This window comes from Sebastes umbrosus, chromosome 8 (genome assembly GCF_015220745.1).
Source record: "Sebastes umbrosus isolate fSebUmb1 chromosome 8, fSebUmb1.pri, whole genome shotgun sequence".
NCBI lineage: Eukaryota > Metazoa > Chordata > Actinopteri > Perciformes > Sebastidae > Sebastes > Sebastes umbrosus.
This window is the reverse complement of record NC_051276.1, coordinates 1,629,718-1,646,517: the sequence shown is the minus strand read 5'-3', so window position 1 is coordinate 1,646,517 and position 16,800 is coordinate 1,629,718. Positions and strand designations below refer to the sequence as shown.

General features: G+C 42.4%; 1 protein-coding gene across 2 annotated transcripts in view; it reads right to left on the bottom strand.

Annotated features, from left to right (window-relative positions):
• efna5b (ephrin-A5b) overlaps window positions 1–16,373 on the bottom strand; it is a 113,425-nt gene extending 97,052 nt beyond the window's left edge. For both annotated transcript variants that reach the window (XM_037777259.1, XM_037777260.1), the window contains exon 1: window positions 16,249–16,373. In XM_037777259.1, the coding sequence (XP_037633187.1) occupies window positions 16,249–16,373 (125 nt within the window). The remainder of the gene's footprint in view (window positions 1–16,248) is intronic.
• Between the last annotated feature and the right edge of the window lie 427 nt (window positions 16,374–16,800).

Genomic DNA, 16,800 nt, shown 5'->3' with positions numbered 1-16,800 from the left:
GTGTATGGGCCTTAAGTGCACTCGTAAATTGGTTTTATGAGTTTCTGAGACATATCGCTGCTAATGTTTCCACTCGACGCTTTTATGGCCACGTTGCAGCGACTCATGGTGAAAGATACTTTCTAATATATTGCAAAAGTGATGTTGACAAAAAGAATATATATAGCTTGGACGTGGAGCTAAATGATAACGCCGTGTAGGCACTGCTACTAAAGTCCTTGTTTTAGGAAAATAAAAGAGAGCAAAGAAGAAATACCTCCTTCAATCTGAGGGAAAATGAATAGACCACTATTTGTTAATTTATTTGTGCGGTCAGTATATTTGCATACATGTAAAAACTGAAGTAATTGAGCAAATCATTTGTTTTGTTGTGATTAGAGGGGGAATCGCCGAATTAATCAGCGTAATCATAAAAAGAACAGCATGTAATGTACTGCTGTGACGCTATTAGTGTGTGTGTGTGTGTGTGTGTGTGTGTGTGCGTGCGTGCGTGCGTGCGTGCGTGTGTGAGTGAGCATTAGTACACACTGTGTACAACTCCCTGTATTATTCTCCAGATGTTCCCTTTCACAGCTCCGTAAAAAGACTACCGGCATTCAGCCGCCTTTCTATTTTCCGTCATCCCCGTTATTGCTCCTGCTCGCACCATCCGATCCCTCCATCAAAGCGAGGCCACTTTGCCAAACATGATCCCTGCCTGTTGTGTGTTGGTTTGGTTTCGAGGAGCGGATTAAACAGTTCCCACCAACCTCTCTGATGTGGACCTTATCTCAGGTTTCTCTCGACACTGGCGGTGCTGTGGTGTTATTAGAAGCTAAAGGGCTTTGTTATGGAACACAAAAGGCAGAGCTCGGCAGCAGTTAGTGAGGCTTTGTTAAGGGTCAGAGAGGTGTTAAATAGACTACACCTGGGGCTGTGTTAACACCTTCACCTGAGACGTTCAAACCTCCACGGAAGGGTGTTCCGTTCAATTGAGGGCGCTCACAGAAATGACTGGCTGGGAGGTGTGAGGAGGCAGAAATATCAAACTATATAAATATCCAACTCTAGAAAATACTGTAGGAATAAATCCTTTGAGGAATTACGTAAAGATCCATCCACCCATTATCTGTAACCGCTCATCCCATTGGGGGTCGCGGGGGCGGGGGGGGCTGGAGCCGATCCCAGCTGACATTGGGCGAAGGCCAGGGTTCACCCTGGACAGGTCTCCAGACTATGACATAGAGACAGACAACCATTCATGCTCACATTCACACCTATGGGACATTTAGAGTCAACAATGAACCTGCATGTCTTTGGACTGTGGGGGGAAACCTGAGTACCCGGAGAAAACCCATGCTAACACGGGGAGAACATGCAAACTCCACACAATTACGTAAAGATATGCAGTTTAATTTAAATAACATATGTACAGTAACAGTCAGCATTTTATTCTGTTTCTAAGAGTGGAGTGTTGTCTTGAAACACATTCAAAAGGTTGCCTCACTCAATTTCCCAATAGATGGCCTCTCTTTACAATTGGATCGGGGCCAATCACTGCTCTCCTCTGGAGGCTGCTGTTTATCGATCATTGTATCGCATGCTTGTAATGTGATGTCTGTGCCTCTCTTACCTGCCTGAGCAAGCAGGTAATGAAAAAACTCACTGGATTAGGTCCAAAGGAAAACCAAACCCGTGAGTACAAATCTACCGTGCAGATAACAGAACAGTTGTGATTACGTCTCCACAATAATTTAAAAGACAAAAAAAAAACTTTTTTCATTCCGAAGTCGAATTCAATTCAATTTCAAAAAAATATATTTGCCCACAGCGGAGCCTCAGAGGAACTCTGGGGGAGAACAGACCACATTCTGGGCCGGCTCAGCGTCAGGCCTTGTTACTCTGGATCCCCATCTCCTCTCCCTCCCACCTCCTTTCATCCCCCTCTTATCCCCCCAAACCCGCCCCCCCTAGACTAGTCTGGCTGGCCTACACACGCGATCCTCACGCTAGCTGGACCTAAGCCCCGTAAAGGCTAACACAAGCTCAGTGTAAAAACTCCTATAGGGGCCCACCTCCATCCCGCTAACCCCCTCGCTACCCCACCAATCCCCCTCGTCCCTTCTTGTGCTGCCTGACTACACTTTCGCTTTGCATTACTTCTGCTATTCTAACTTTTCCACTTCTGAGCACTATCAATTATGCACTAGAATAACAGTGGGGCCAGACTTGGCAGCAGGACATAAAGGCCGATTATGGGTGTGAATAATTCAGCCATCTTCGTGCCATGTTCCTCTTACCAGTGATACAGGCAGGAAGGCTTTGCTGCTAATGTACGACGGCAGACGCAATCTGACCCGGTCTTAATGTAAGGACAGCTCTCTACATCCCAGAGACGGAAGAGGATGGAGAGCCGGAGAGGACATAGAAAGTGTGGCTGTGCTGCATTATTAAAGCAGCCGTGAACCTGATGTCACTCAGGTTGACGAGTCTGACACCGTCTGACACCTGTGAACCTACAGTTATCGTGGAAACTGGGAATCCAGAGCCAAATTCATCATGATGTTTATGTTATTTATCAATTTAAACAACTTTCGGAGAGTACTAAAAAAGTTATAAAAAAAAAAATCAGTCAACATGAATGCTTCGGGTTAAGGTCACACACGAACCAGACAACCTTCCATCACATTCATGCTCACAACATGTCTACCTTGACTCCATTTTTCATGTATTGCGTGCAAAGGTTTGCAAGTGCTACTCTTCTTAGAGATCACAAACAGTAATGAATATTTCATCACTCCACCCACAGCCAGACACGCACTCTAATCCAATGCGAGGAATATGATGCATCTCTTTTCCCACAGGCTAATAATCCACTTCAACTCTGTACCTCATGAAAAATAATGCCCCTAAAACATCAGCAAATTGTCTGGCTTTTCCATAAAAAAAGGTGTAATGAACAGACGGCAATTTAGCATTTTCTAAAGTTAAACCAAAATTTCAAATTCATTAAAATTGACTGGGGAAAAAGATGTATTAGAGTGTCACTTTACCCCTAGGTCTGAGTCTAACTCCACCAATGGCATCATTCTAAAAATATGCAAAACAAAGTAGGTAAGAGGGCTGAGAAGGGAGGGAGGGGTTAGAATGTGTGAGGCAGGAATTGAGGAATTAAGGAGGGCGTTAACATCATTTTTTAATATAAATTTCATGACGTAGATAAGTTCCATTCCGAACCGCTCCACTCTATGCCAGCATTGGCCTTGCAAGGTTCAGGGCTGATTTATTGGCATGTTTTCATGTTTCCATTTTCAACCTATGAAATGCAGATTTTTATAAATTTGGTAAGAAATGTCAATATTAACACCATCACCGTACATTACTGTCCTGTCATTTAGTTTACAGCTAAAAAAAAATTAAAAACATGTTTAAGTGTGCATAACCTCTTTAATGAATATCTATTTGAAGAAAAACTAAACCTGAAATTAGGAAATAATTATTCTATGTAAAAAGAAAAAGAAATACATATACACAAATCCATAAAAGAACGGTAGTATGGTATGGTAAAATATAAAAATGTATTGGATTGCATTTTACTGTAAGATGTTATTTTGTCAACCACTACATATGAATATTATCAGTAAAAGCAAAAGAAAAATTGTAACACAATTTTGAGAATTTCTCTATACATGATTATATGTTATTTTATAACAGCAGCTGCTACTTCTTCTAATCAATTTGTCATGTTTTTTGTTGTTCAATTTTAAACTTTTTTTAATAATTTATGTTTGTTTTTAATGAGCCAAGATGTAAATAAATAAGAATTAGGGCTGTGTACTGGCAAGAATCTGTCAATACGATATGTATCACGATACAGAGGTTACAATTCAATATATTGCGATGTATTTTGTTACTGTAGCAAGGATGATATATTGTGATTTTTATAATCTAATTTTAGGAAAAATATCATAGCATAAAGAACACACTACCATATGCACATCTGAGTAAAAACAAATGCAATCAGAACAGTTGGATCTGTATTTGCATTTATCACAGTCCCTGTAAAATCAGCTCTACTTTGAGAGGACACATACACTGAGAGGACATATACACTGAGAGGACACATACACCGAGAGGATAAATACACTGATAGGACATATACACTGAGAGGACATATACACTGAGAGGACACATCTCTTTGCAAATTAAATAAAGAATTGACAGAGTTAATCTTTGCATGTAAAGTATTAACTAAAATGTATACAGTGTTTTTGAGAATCTGTACAGTATCACAAAATATGATATCACAATATTAAATTTTTTCAATATTTTCTTACACCCTGATAAGAATATGAACTCAACTACGCATACTGGCCTATTCACATGTGTTAATGCTGGATGACCAAGAAAGTATTTCATTCACAGGCGGGCCGCCATTTAATTATATTGAAGTGTTTCAATATTAACAATTTCACTTTTTAAAATTGTGCTTCAATAACAAAATAATGTAGGAAATTATGACTGAATTTCTCACAAAATGTTGTAAAAATGTCAAAAGGCATTAACCTTAAAACAGCCAGGCCAAACGCTCTGTTACTTCTGAAATAAAGCCCCTTCGCTCGCTCTTATTTGTGCTTCCGTTTGCCGTGCACGCTCTAATCCTGGCTGGAATGTCTCACGTCATGGCGTCCTGCGGCCCAGAGGAACAGAACAGCAGGTGAAACTGAACTCTCTGAGGACTTGTCCCGCCTCACAGCTATTCCAGTAGTTCTACTGATTTAGTTAAACCAGACCCTCTGAGCACAAGAGCCCAAAATATGCGGGAAAAATATTATTTGATGTTTTCTCTGAAGCAGGAATATAAAAACAATTTTTTTTTTTTATCTAATCAATGAACTTTTCCAGTGTATTTTTTAAACAAACTGGTCTTCTTACTGTAAATGTCTGTCTGACCCCTGACATCTGCACCTTTTGAATTATGGGCAGATTATTACAGATTATAGATTATTTCATTTGCCTAGGAAGGTTATCCTTGCTAAGTAGCTTTAATCAATGTTGCCTCATTAATCCAATTTTGAAATGTCTCAAATGTGGAACATTTCAAATCCAAAACTGAATCAACCATTGCTGCCATATTTACCTCTTTTTGTCTGACTGGTGCCATATTTTTATTTTTCTCGGTTTGGCTAACCATTTTTCATCACACACACACATTGTAGTTATTGTCTCTCTGTCTTGGAGGTTAGAGCTTAAGTACAAATGGGGAGGGGGTTAGGGTGGTGCATGTTTTTAAAAAAAGATTAAAAGAAAAAGAAAAACAGACAGAAAAGCAGGGGGAATGAGAAAGAGAGCGTAAGCGACTGTCAGTCAAGTGCTGCAGCCACAACATTGAAGCTAATGCTGACAGTGGGCATGCTGGGTCACCTCAGCAGGACCCCCAGAGCCGAGGACGTGGACAGTACAGTTAAAGATCTGCTAATCCCAGAGACAGGAGAGAGGAAGGGAGGGAGGACGGGGAAAAGAAAGAGAGGACAATATGGCACAAAGAGCAAAAGAGCGGGAGGAAAGCGGCTGGTCTATATTCCAGGGATACATGGCGGGGTGAGGAGCAGAGGGCATGAGCTGCATGGGTGGGTGGGGGTTAGGACAAAGGAGGGAGTTATCGAGGAAAAGATCTGACGCTGGTCAGATTCACAGATGCACTAGCTTCTCAATCCAGAAACAAACCAAAATGTCATCAGCACCTCCATTTACGAGGAAAGGTGATGACTTCCTCTTAAAAAAGTGGTTTTCAAAGCGCAACAGTGAGATTAAGGACATTAAAACCTTTTGTATACATGACTATGCTGGAAAAAAAACACCACTGAGGATGTAGCCATAGGCAGCGCTCATCACCTCTGTTTATCCGCAAGGCTTAGGCCACTTTGGGGACTCCCCTTAAGTCTCACTTATCTCATTAGACCCTTAAAACTGATTAATATGAATGCCAGCAGAGGCCAGCTCAAGGCATTCTTAAGAAAGGAGGGAAGGAGGAAGAAGAGAAGAGAGGGAATGGGGGGGGATTTTAGAGGAAGGGGGTTTTTGTGTCTCCGGACAATGAGCTGATGGCTTTTTAAGCCTCTCAGTGGCTCTGGGTTAATACCCGGTGCTGCAGTCATGGGATAGGCCGCGGTTCAAAGGCTGCTGCACTCCGAGGCTCGCTGCTCGCTGATTTAGAGGAAGAAAATAAACAAGCAGAATAAATACCACATCTCCTGCAACTTGAACCTCACTAAAGAAATAATGAACTGCCCTTCCTAAACCAGAGTGTGTGTGTGTGTGTGTGTGTGTGTGTGTGTGTGTGTGTGTGTGTGTGTGTGTGTGTGTGTGTGTGTGTGTGTGTGTGCGTGTGTGTGTGTGTGTGTGTCTGTCGGTCTATGTTCTTTAGGGTGTCATATTTGGTTTTGTGGGATAATGTTTGGAGTAAGCCCGACCAGTCAAAGCTGGGCTCAGATGAGAGGAGGGGGTGAAGATGGGATTTATCACACATTCCCCGGATCAATCGTGTTCCCTTCAGGGGAAAAAAATACACACTCCGTATAGTTTCACACAGAAACACTAACCACCACACATAAACAAAGACATGCACACGCACGATGCAACTTCACGAAATGGGAAAACTATCAAGCAGCTCTCAGAGGAGCAGGCTCAGAGAATTGGGTCAAGAATAGTGCTGTGCTCTGCTGTAGTAACGGGTGTGTGTTTCTGCTGCTTCATTAAAGCGGGCCTCGATGCCAAGGTCGGCTCAGGATAACCACGCATGCACACACAAACACATCTACGCATGCACACGAATAACTACGCACATGCGTATGCGCACGATTTGCCAGCAAACATATACGGGCATGCCCACATGTGGGCACATGGATACCCACAAACGCAAAACACTCGCTCGTCTAAACATCAAACCCAGATTGATCTGAAGACGTCAGACTTAGTTCTGTGTTATACATTTTTAAACATGATTCATTATCTGCTTGATTCCAGACTCTTCCTAGAGCTCAGATCAGACGAGCATCTGTTGCCTAATGAAAGGATCCAGGAAAAAAGTAGATCTGAAAAAGAGCTTTTCATGCCAAAGTAGCAGTCGTTCAAGTTCAGTTTAGCTGATTTTACATTTTGACATATGAGACTTTTAATATACGGTGTGATAGATCTAAAAATAATTGTAATTTTGCATTTTGTTTTTGGTCAAAATCCCACTTAGCCTTATTAGACCCCAAGCCTTCAAAGTGATGCAGCGAACGAGACGAGCCGAGTCAAAGACAAATAAGAGGAGATTTGTTACAAAATGAGATATCCACCGTTTGAATTACAATCGTGCATAATTATACACATTATTCATCACAATGAATGGAACGCATCATTTTATGACCTTCGCTTGCAAAGTAGATCTACTGCTGAGGGAAAAAACAGCTCATTCTTATTGCACCAATTTGTCTCCACAGCAGATATATAGCATTGTGGAATGAAACCCTCCATTAAGCCGCTACATTACACACATCCTGGCATTCCGACTGCGATACATGCATTTCAGCGGGAAATGCACTTTCAAGGGCACAGCGTGCAATGTGTCACAGTAGTTAAGAGCGAAATGCAACTTTAGTGCCACAGCACCAACCCCCAAGTAAACACAGCCCTGTGTGTGGGAGCCTTCAGTGTCAAAGGAAACAAAAGCAGGGTGTCTAAACCTGAGCGGCCTTAATCCTGTCTCTGTAGAAAATAGCCCCAGTGTCACTAAACACGGACCGCAAAGACAGCACCTCCTCGGGGTGAAGGCCCAGGGTCCGACCCCTGGAGAACCAGCGCCGACCGACCGGCCACGGTCACCGCCGGGGAGACAGAGAGCCGCATGCATCTTTAAACCTTGGCAAGGACTGACAAGGAGGGGAGGGAGGCAGATGAGAGAGGATGGATAAGGCTAGTTGGAAATGAGGGAAACTGCCACTTCTTCTTCTCCACACACTGTGTCACTCCTGGCTACTACATGCCTCTCCCCTCGTGTCTGGCGCTCGCATTATACTCCTCCTCTCCTCCCTTTTTCTGTCCAAAAGCGTACTACAACTTCAGCTGTGCACTCTCCCTTTCCCCCCCGAGCCATTCACACCATTCTCCCTCGCTCCTCTCCTTTGCCCTCCCTTTCTCTCTCTCTCTCTCTCTCTCTCTGTTTAAAGCGAATGCATTACTTTCAGCCCTGGCTATGTGGAGTGGACAGAGAGAGCAGAACAATGGCTGCCTTTCAGTCTCTCGGCCCAGCATTGGAGGGGGGGGCACTGGCTGCTAGTATTTTTCTCTACTGTCAATTCAAACAGGCTAATGCAGCTAGCTTATTATTGGCATGTCTGTCTCGCCACAACGGTAGACTGAACACAGTGAAAGCAACATTGTTTATTTATATTTATGTCAGTTGGGAAGCTTAGCAGCAGTGTGGGCTTTACAAAGAGGTGTTCGTATTAAAAACAAGGCCAGGGAATCAATTAGTGCTTTCACCTTTTCATGACTTGCCAACGCAAACAGAGAAACATCAAACGAAGAAGCCGTATACGCAATCCATGGAAACTGGAGGAGGCGATAACACCATCTCTGGCTATAAGCAGCACTTTATGATTTCTGAAAATTCTATTTTGGGTTATAAAAGTTTGGAAATAAACCAAGTAGATTGTCTCAATTCCAAAGGGGAAAGCAGACCACACAATTGTACAGTCCCTCAGTGTGTTTCTCAGTCTGTCTGTGAAGACGAATTACCTCATGAGTCATTTACAACTGGCTACAACCCGTCAATTAGGTCTTTATTCACGAGCTGGAGATGTGTTCTCTTCTGGGATCTATTCTCCACACTGCTGCCCAGCTAGAAAAACATCCAGTCACTCCCCCGCAGCCCCCCAAGTTAAATAAGGAAAACGGCAGAGTAAGGTCCGAAGCCAGCCTACCATGAAAGGAATTATCTGTGGAAAATGTGTCTGGCAAAAAGCGAACAGTCTCAATCGTTCCCGTCACATTTTCCAGTTGAATAGTGAACGGTGACAGTGAAAGAAAACATTTTTTTGAAGCCCATCAGTAGTTTTTTGGCCTTTACATGCTGGTGTCGTTCCTGTAAATATATAATATGACGTTGACAGTAAATGAGTTTAACGAGGTCAAATCAAGCAAAGCAGAAAGAGCTGGTTTAAATCAAGCAAAATGGATGTAGCTTTCACTTGAAATGCTTTAGGCTGAGAGCAGAGGGCACAAGCGGGTATCAGACCTCTCTCAGTAGCGCCCCTTTCTGGTCGGGGGTGATAGATCAGCCGAGCGTTACTACAGTAACAGCTGCTTCTATAAGCCTCCATCTTACAGAGGAGAGCAGAGGAACTGAAGGAGGATACGGTAGCGCCATTTTCAGCCAGGAACGAGGATTTATAATACACGACAGCGAGGTTCCTAGAGCGCCGTTTGGACCTGCAGTAGTCCTGTATTCCTGTTAATCACTCCTATTTGGGCTCTTAAAATGAAACATAAGCTTTTCTGATATGGGAGCCGAATAAACCCGACTGCAAAATACTTTATTCTCTTTCTCCGTCTACTCTGTTCATATCAAGTACAAATCTAGTGTATACAACTTTAACCTGCCAGATCTCTACCCAGAGTAACTTTAGAAAAAGCAGTTAAGTAAGAAAACTTTCTACAACTTTGAAATTCTGGGTGAAACTGAGAAAAATGAATAAACAAACACATACATCTAATAGCAACAGACAAGCAAAAATTAGAAACATTATTTGTTGTCGAGTTTTGCACATGTGGGCGTTGCTGCACGAGCTGGTTAATACTTTATTGTTTCCAAGTAGAGCGATACGGAGCGTTCCCCTGAAAGCCACGGGTTGAATGAGGGCTAGAAGAAAGATCACTCAGCTGATAGCAGCGTTTCAGCACTCCGTCTGACCTTGGAGTGATTACTCTGAAAACAAAAACCTGGACATTAAAATCTGGTTCCCCAGGCAAGGGAGGGAAACATGTGCAGCTGAAGTGAAGCTGCCATTCAATATTGTCCATTTCTGTCAGTATAATATAGGATCCCGTCCACCCTTTGGTGGAGAACCAAACATTTTCTCTCGACGGTGGGATTTTTTAAGGCTCTTAGTACCAATTCAACACCGCTAACCTTGGTCAGGCTATGAGTGATATTTATCTAATCATGCGCAAACACGGTTGCTATCGGATAAATAAATCACCCAAATCAAGGTCGCAAAAGAGTAGCAATTGTTGAAGGCATATTTTAAAAACATAAAATGTTTTGCTGTTTTTATTTATTTACAAAAACTATTGAAGAACAAAATTTGTTTTACATAATTATTTTTACATAAAAAAAATAAAAATAAAATTAAAAAAAAGTATAAATATAAATAAATCAATAATAATCCAATTTAAAATATATATATAAATATACCAAAAAATAATACATGTTGGGAATGTATTTTTCTATCCAGTTGCAGGCTGCCTTTCCGTCAGTAGGATTAGCATATCCAAGACTACAGCCTGACCACCAGTCACCCCCAACGACAGGGCTGCTTCTGTCCACCGCATAGCACCTCCACGAGGGTCACGGTCAGCAGTCCTCCCCCTCTTCCACCGCGCGCTGAAGAACAGCTGCTCTGCAGAGCACATTGACTAAGCATTGACTACTGCCTGCTGGGCTCATTTTCTAGTTAATAGAAAAAAATTTAATTTAAATGGAAAGTGCATTTACAGGTCTGGTGAGAAAACACAGAGTGCCATTTAAACCTTAATAGAAGTATTACATCACACAAACACCATCATTACAGTTTGCTGGTTTTCCGTCAGGTCCTGTGTTTATTTTCTCTACATCCTCTCAGCCTCGCTCTCTTTGTGTTCCCTACGCTCGCGGTCCCCGCAGCTCGGCCGGTGCTTGTGCTTGCCAATGCCACGGGCATAAAAGAATGACAGAGCAAGAGGTCATTAACGAGAACTAATCAGCCCTCAGACAGAGAGACGGAGGGAGAGGACGAGAGCCGGAGCGGAGCGGAGGAGAGGAGAGGAAAGAGTAAAACACGGCCCCAAGCGAGTCACTATAAAAATGATAAGGGGCACAAGAAAGACTGACATGGGGTCAAAAACGATCCACTTTAGCAATGAAAGGCAATACTAACTTGATTTTAAAATCTTCGGTTTTCAGAATTTTAATTTGAAATAAAATATAATATTGTCATATATCATTTTCACATCTGTTACAGACAGAAGGGTGTATGGACTGACTTTCCACTTCCATGCGTACGTGCCTTTGTTAGTGTACAGTCAGCATTTGCACACGCGTACACACACACACACACACACACACACACACACACACAAGCACAGATTGACACAATGCGTATTCATGTCCCATTGGTCTGTGACAGGTAATGAGAAGTCCAAGGGAGAAAGATGTAATTATTCTGGTATCTATGAGTCTGAAGGAGAGGAAACAAGCCCTATATAACCACGAGGCTCGTTTGGTACGTTGCATGCACACACACACACATGCACGCTGAAACATAAAAACGTGCACATGCACAGACAGAGACAAGCCACACATGACTGCAACAAAGGAAAATTGTCTTTGATACGAACAACCAAACTACTACACATACTGTAGGCCTCCAGTTACAGTATGAATAAAAATGTAAAAACTACAACGAGAGGCAGCACGTTATGCTTCCCAGGCTGTTTGTTTTTGAGCTACAAATTATGCAGCCAAATACAAATCACCCTGAGCCGTTTGCATGACCACAACTGTTAATGTTAATAAAACCACCCACTTCAAGGAGAGTTCTAGTTACTACAAGTTTGTCATTCGCAGGCCAACTTTCTGCTTCGTTATTCCTCGCCGTATGTGTATGACCTCTCCCTGAGCTCCTCACAGAGTGTGCCTGACCTCTGCGCGTCTTTCTCCACCATCAGCCGTGGAGGGACTCCCGAAATATCTAATTGTATTCATTCATTTTCTGTGCCCGGCAAGGAGGGATAGACAGAGAGAGAGAGAGAGAGAGAGAGGGAGGAAGGGAGGGAGGGAGAGTGAAAGAGACGGGGAGAGGCAGGGCGCCGAGAGGCAACACGGCAGAAAGGCGAGGAGGAATATGGGGAAGAAGAAAGGGTAGAGAGGGAGAAAGGAAAGGAAGAGAAAGGCCGTCTCTTCGGCATTACAGCTGAGGCACCATTAGAGCCACTGGCTGTCCCCTCATTAGAATAAATACTCACAAGCAAAGACAGTCAGCGCGATAGCAGAGGGCATAATCCACACAGAGAAAATGTGCCTGTATTTTAAGTTACTGCAAGCTGAGGAACTCTTTACGGACAGATAAAACTTCAAGAATTCCTGCACTTCTCTAAACTGTCCAACAAAATAACTTTTTCATCAGCTAAATGCTGAAAAACTATAAATAAAAAAAACATGAAGAGAGAACTAAAAGAGAAAGTGTGGGAAAGAGAGAGATAAAGGTGTTTAAAACAAAACAGTTAGCAAGTTTCTGGTTTCATGCTGGAGTCGATACACAACGGTGGACTGAAGCCAACAAGACACCATGGAAATCCCCTCAGCCTCGAACCCCAATCACCAACAACACAAACAGCCAGCAGAAAGATCCGAGGCACCGCTAATGCACTAAACCAATGTCAAATTACACACTAATCTACCATTTTCTTATAATTCTGACCACAGCAAAACCAAATAGAAGAAATTCTAAACTGCAAAAAAAAACGTTTTTTTGGAACTAAAGGTTCCATTTCGGACACATTCATCTGAGATTCCCCATTCAATACTACTGGTAGTCTAAGCTGTAAAATTGTTTTGTCTACCATTGACCGAAACAACAGCAGAAGTAGCCCTTTCGCTTATTTTATCTAGATCACACTTTCTCCAATCATTTTGCAATATAAAATTAAAAAGAAAATATTAGTTTTGAACTTCAAATTAATTGTAGGAAAACAGGTGAACAAAATTTGTAAATAAAACAGTTTTTCGTTGGTATTTCCACACATAGGTTTTCATTTCTCTCTGTGCATTTCAGCTGATCAACGTAAGCAGAGCATTACGTCGTATTGCACACGCTGATGTGAAACATCCAACTTGAGTGCAACCATTTCAAAGCAAAACAGATTTTGTGACAAAACCAACCTCAAACTACAGCTTTAGTGTGATGGATTATCTAGCTGGGGTGATTTTCAAGTCTGTGGAAGCTGCAGTTTCATACGGGGCAAAAATGAATGTCGGCAAATGGCTTTTAGGTAGTAAAACGAGCCCTGAACGACTGCGTTCAGACACCAACAAGAAAGAATGTAAAGAGTATGTCAAACTAGAAGGAAAAAACAAATTTGAAGTTACCTGCTAACATTATTAATGACAAATTACATTATTAATTTTGAGTTATTGCTATAATAAAGTAACATGTCTCAGATGGACCGGTTTATGTGCGTGGGGCGTTCATAGTAAATTCTTGGAGCATGCCGAACCTTCGGTGTGACTGTGGAGTCTCAGAACAAAGACGTAGGCAAGTTACGTAGCAGTGCCACACCAGCTTTCTACTGTAGCCTAATGCATGAAGAAAGGGACTCAATATTTATTAACCGAGTCATCAATAAGACAAGTTTGCTATCTCTCCCTCTCTCCGTCTCCTCCTGCTGTTGTTGTGTTACCTCTCTGGCTTCCTGCCTCGAGCCAGAGGGGTGAGAGTCAAACAAACTCTATTTAGAGTAAGTAGAACGGAGTGACTGGTGTTAGCAGCATTACAGACTCTGTGAAAACCTGTTTCCTTTCCTCGGGCAACTCAGGGCTTCAGAAGCGGATGAGGCTCTGGAAGCTATCTATTTCTCAGATTTAACTTTGGACACAAAGAGAGTAAAAGACACAACATGCATGAAGCCAAGTGGATCACAAAGTTCTTGTTTTCTCCCCTCTCGGTGTGTCAGATCTGAGATTAACAGATTTACTTAAATTTCACTTTTTTTCTAGCTTTTTTTTCCTTCGCTGAAACTGAGAAAACTTTTCAGCACATCTGGAAGATATCAAGTTAACTGAGCGACCGGTCAAGTCAAAACTTTTTTGTTTAACAAAAAATTGTACTGTCTAATGAAAGTCTATCAACAGCAGGAATCTAGATTCAACTCAAAATTGTGTTTGCCTCTATTGAAGAAAGTGGTCCATAAATAAACAGCCGGGGCGAGCCAGAGTAAAGACCTAGACCACAACAGTCATGGTCTACGGTATATCAGGCCCAGAATCTACGCACCCCGCTAGACTGGCCCCGGCTTCAGGAGAGGGCTCACAGTCAGCCACCCGTTTGTACCACTGACCACTAATTGCTTCAAGCAATAAATCAGGTTTTCCGAAACTTCAAACTGAATATAAATAGTTGTGCAACAAATTCAGCATGTGCTATTAATGGCTTTGTGCACACTTGGGGGCTAAGCTGAGGATTTTATTCAACAAATACTAAGTGCCGTTGGCAGTTGAGTGAAAGATCTCTGTAAACTCCAGCAGCAGTGTTTAGACTTAATAAGCCGGGGACAAGGCTGTACAGTCTGACTCCATAAGGGACTGTTAGTGGGAAACGCTGCCTCGACAAACACGTACACTGAACACTGAACACTGAGGTCGACTCGAGCCCGGCCGAGCAGAGAGGGATCGGAGCACGTCTGAAAAACTTTTATTTTAACTTTGCTGACGCTCTCTCATGTGGCCCATCTGGGTCACATAAAATCCTCACTTCACTACTAACAGTGCTGAGTCTAATGTTGAACACACACACTTGTCCTTTTATTAATATAAATGGAAAGTAAAAAGCATACAATTTTATTCCTAAAACATTTAACAATATTTAAATTAACTATTTGAGTATTTTTATTTTGAGACATTAAGTCAAGATATGACTTGTGCGTCTGGATTTATGAATGAACAACCACTCAGGCTCAAAAATATGTAAAATATATATATATATATATAAAAAAAAACAATATGTGAAGTTTAATTTGGGGAAACTTTGTCCCTTTTAGAATGAGGAAGCTACACACTGTCAAAAGTTTTGAATGGGAAAGTCCATGGTTTCCACACTACACTTACAGTAGTGGAATAAAACCCCTTTCACCGCATTCAACAGTTACACTACACTGGCTTTTATTATCCAGAATTTATTTGCATTGTTTAATTTGAGCAAATCTATTATTTGATATCTAAAAGCTTAAAAACGTCCTAACCAAATTTCATTGATTTTTCTACTTTTCTTTACTACAATATTGCTCAATGATCCAACATTATAATGCTGTACACAATAAACTGTACCCTATTAATTTGCTCAAGGATTTCTTCAAAGAAAAAAAAGTGTTTTAATAACAATTTTAAAGATTAATAGTAGAAACAAATTACCAGAAACTCAAAGACGAGTTAGTCATTTTCTGTCATGTGTATGGCACCTTAATAACATTAATGAAGCACTCCTATTTATACTTTTAGGTGTGCTTGGACTGCTGTATGCCCATAAATTGCATTATGATATTGAATTTGGTGAAGGAGCTTTTTAACACTGACTGACACATTATTTTCTCTCTGCCTACATTTAGTTTCGTTAGTTAGTGCTGAAGCCACAAAAAGACTCAGGCAGGTCTGACACGTTTAGCCCACAATTTAAGTTTCCCCAAAACAAGGCAATGAACCAACAGTCCACAGTCTGAAGGGAGTAAATAAATGGGCATATTTAATGGACTTTGTGGTGATTGTTAGGTGCTTAGCCTAGTTGAGACTAGTTAGATACTGAGCTGCTAATGGGTCCAGAGGGGTCAGCCTGAGTCCGGAGTCCGGACAACAGCAGATAATGTTCCAGGCTTTAGAGCCTTTTATAGTCTATACAGCTACAATAATTCACAATGAATTCTCCTGTGATATTGACAGCGGGTGCAACACCAGACCATGACTGGTGTGTCCAGACCTTATTACGCACGGTTTGAATCTATACTTTCCTCAAAGGGACGCGCTGCTAATGAGCAGCCACGGATTGGAACTAAAGAGCCGGTAGCCTAGTCCTGGTCCTGGTCCTGTCCTCAGCTAGAGCCTGGACCTAGAGCTACTGGCATTATGCCCTCACTGCGGAGAACAAACACCGACCTGCTCCAGCTAACCTGCGGGTTCATGCATCATATACGCGAGGAGGAGACAGAACATCGCCGACTCTCCGCGGAGGAACCCGCCCGGTGTGTGAGGCCACTTACTTGGCGTTGGTCCGGTTCCAGAAGACGGCGTAGCGGTCGGCCACCACTTTGGAACTGGGTTCCTGGCTAAATACACACATCAACAGCACCAGGCACACGAAGATGACCATTTCCATTTGCAGCATCACTACAGCGAAACTTCGGCACGTATTCCTCTTCAGTGTCGGTCGGTCGGTCGGTCGGTCGGGTTGTGTTCGGGCGCTTCTACCGGGACAGGTGGCGCGTGCTCGTTCACATGTGTCCGTGTGTTGCTGGCGCAGTTTGCCAAACAAATAGAAATGCGCACAACATGGAAAAGGCAGAAGGGAATAATAGCGAGGACGTGACCATTCAAGGGGACACTTGAGAGGACACTTGTTCAGGTGGACGTGGATTTAAAGTTACAAACCCGACGCGTCACTGTGTCGTCTCTGTGATGCGGCTCGAGGGTCCAGATGAATCACAGCACGCTTTATGGCATGCACGATGTCAAATCCGACTCAATATGTCTCCCACTAATGCACAACCGGCACACACACAGATGCGCAGCCCAACAGGCAGTCAGTCAGTGTC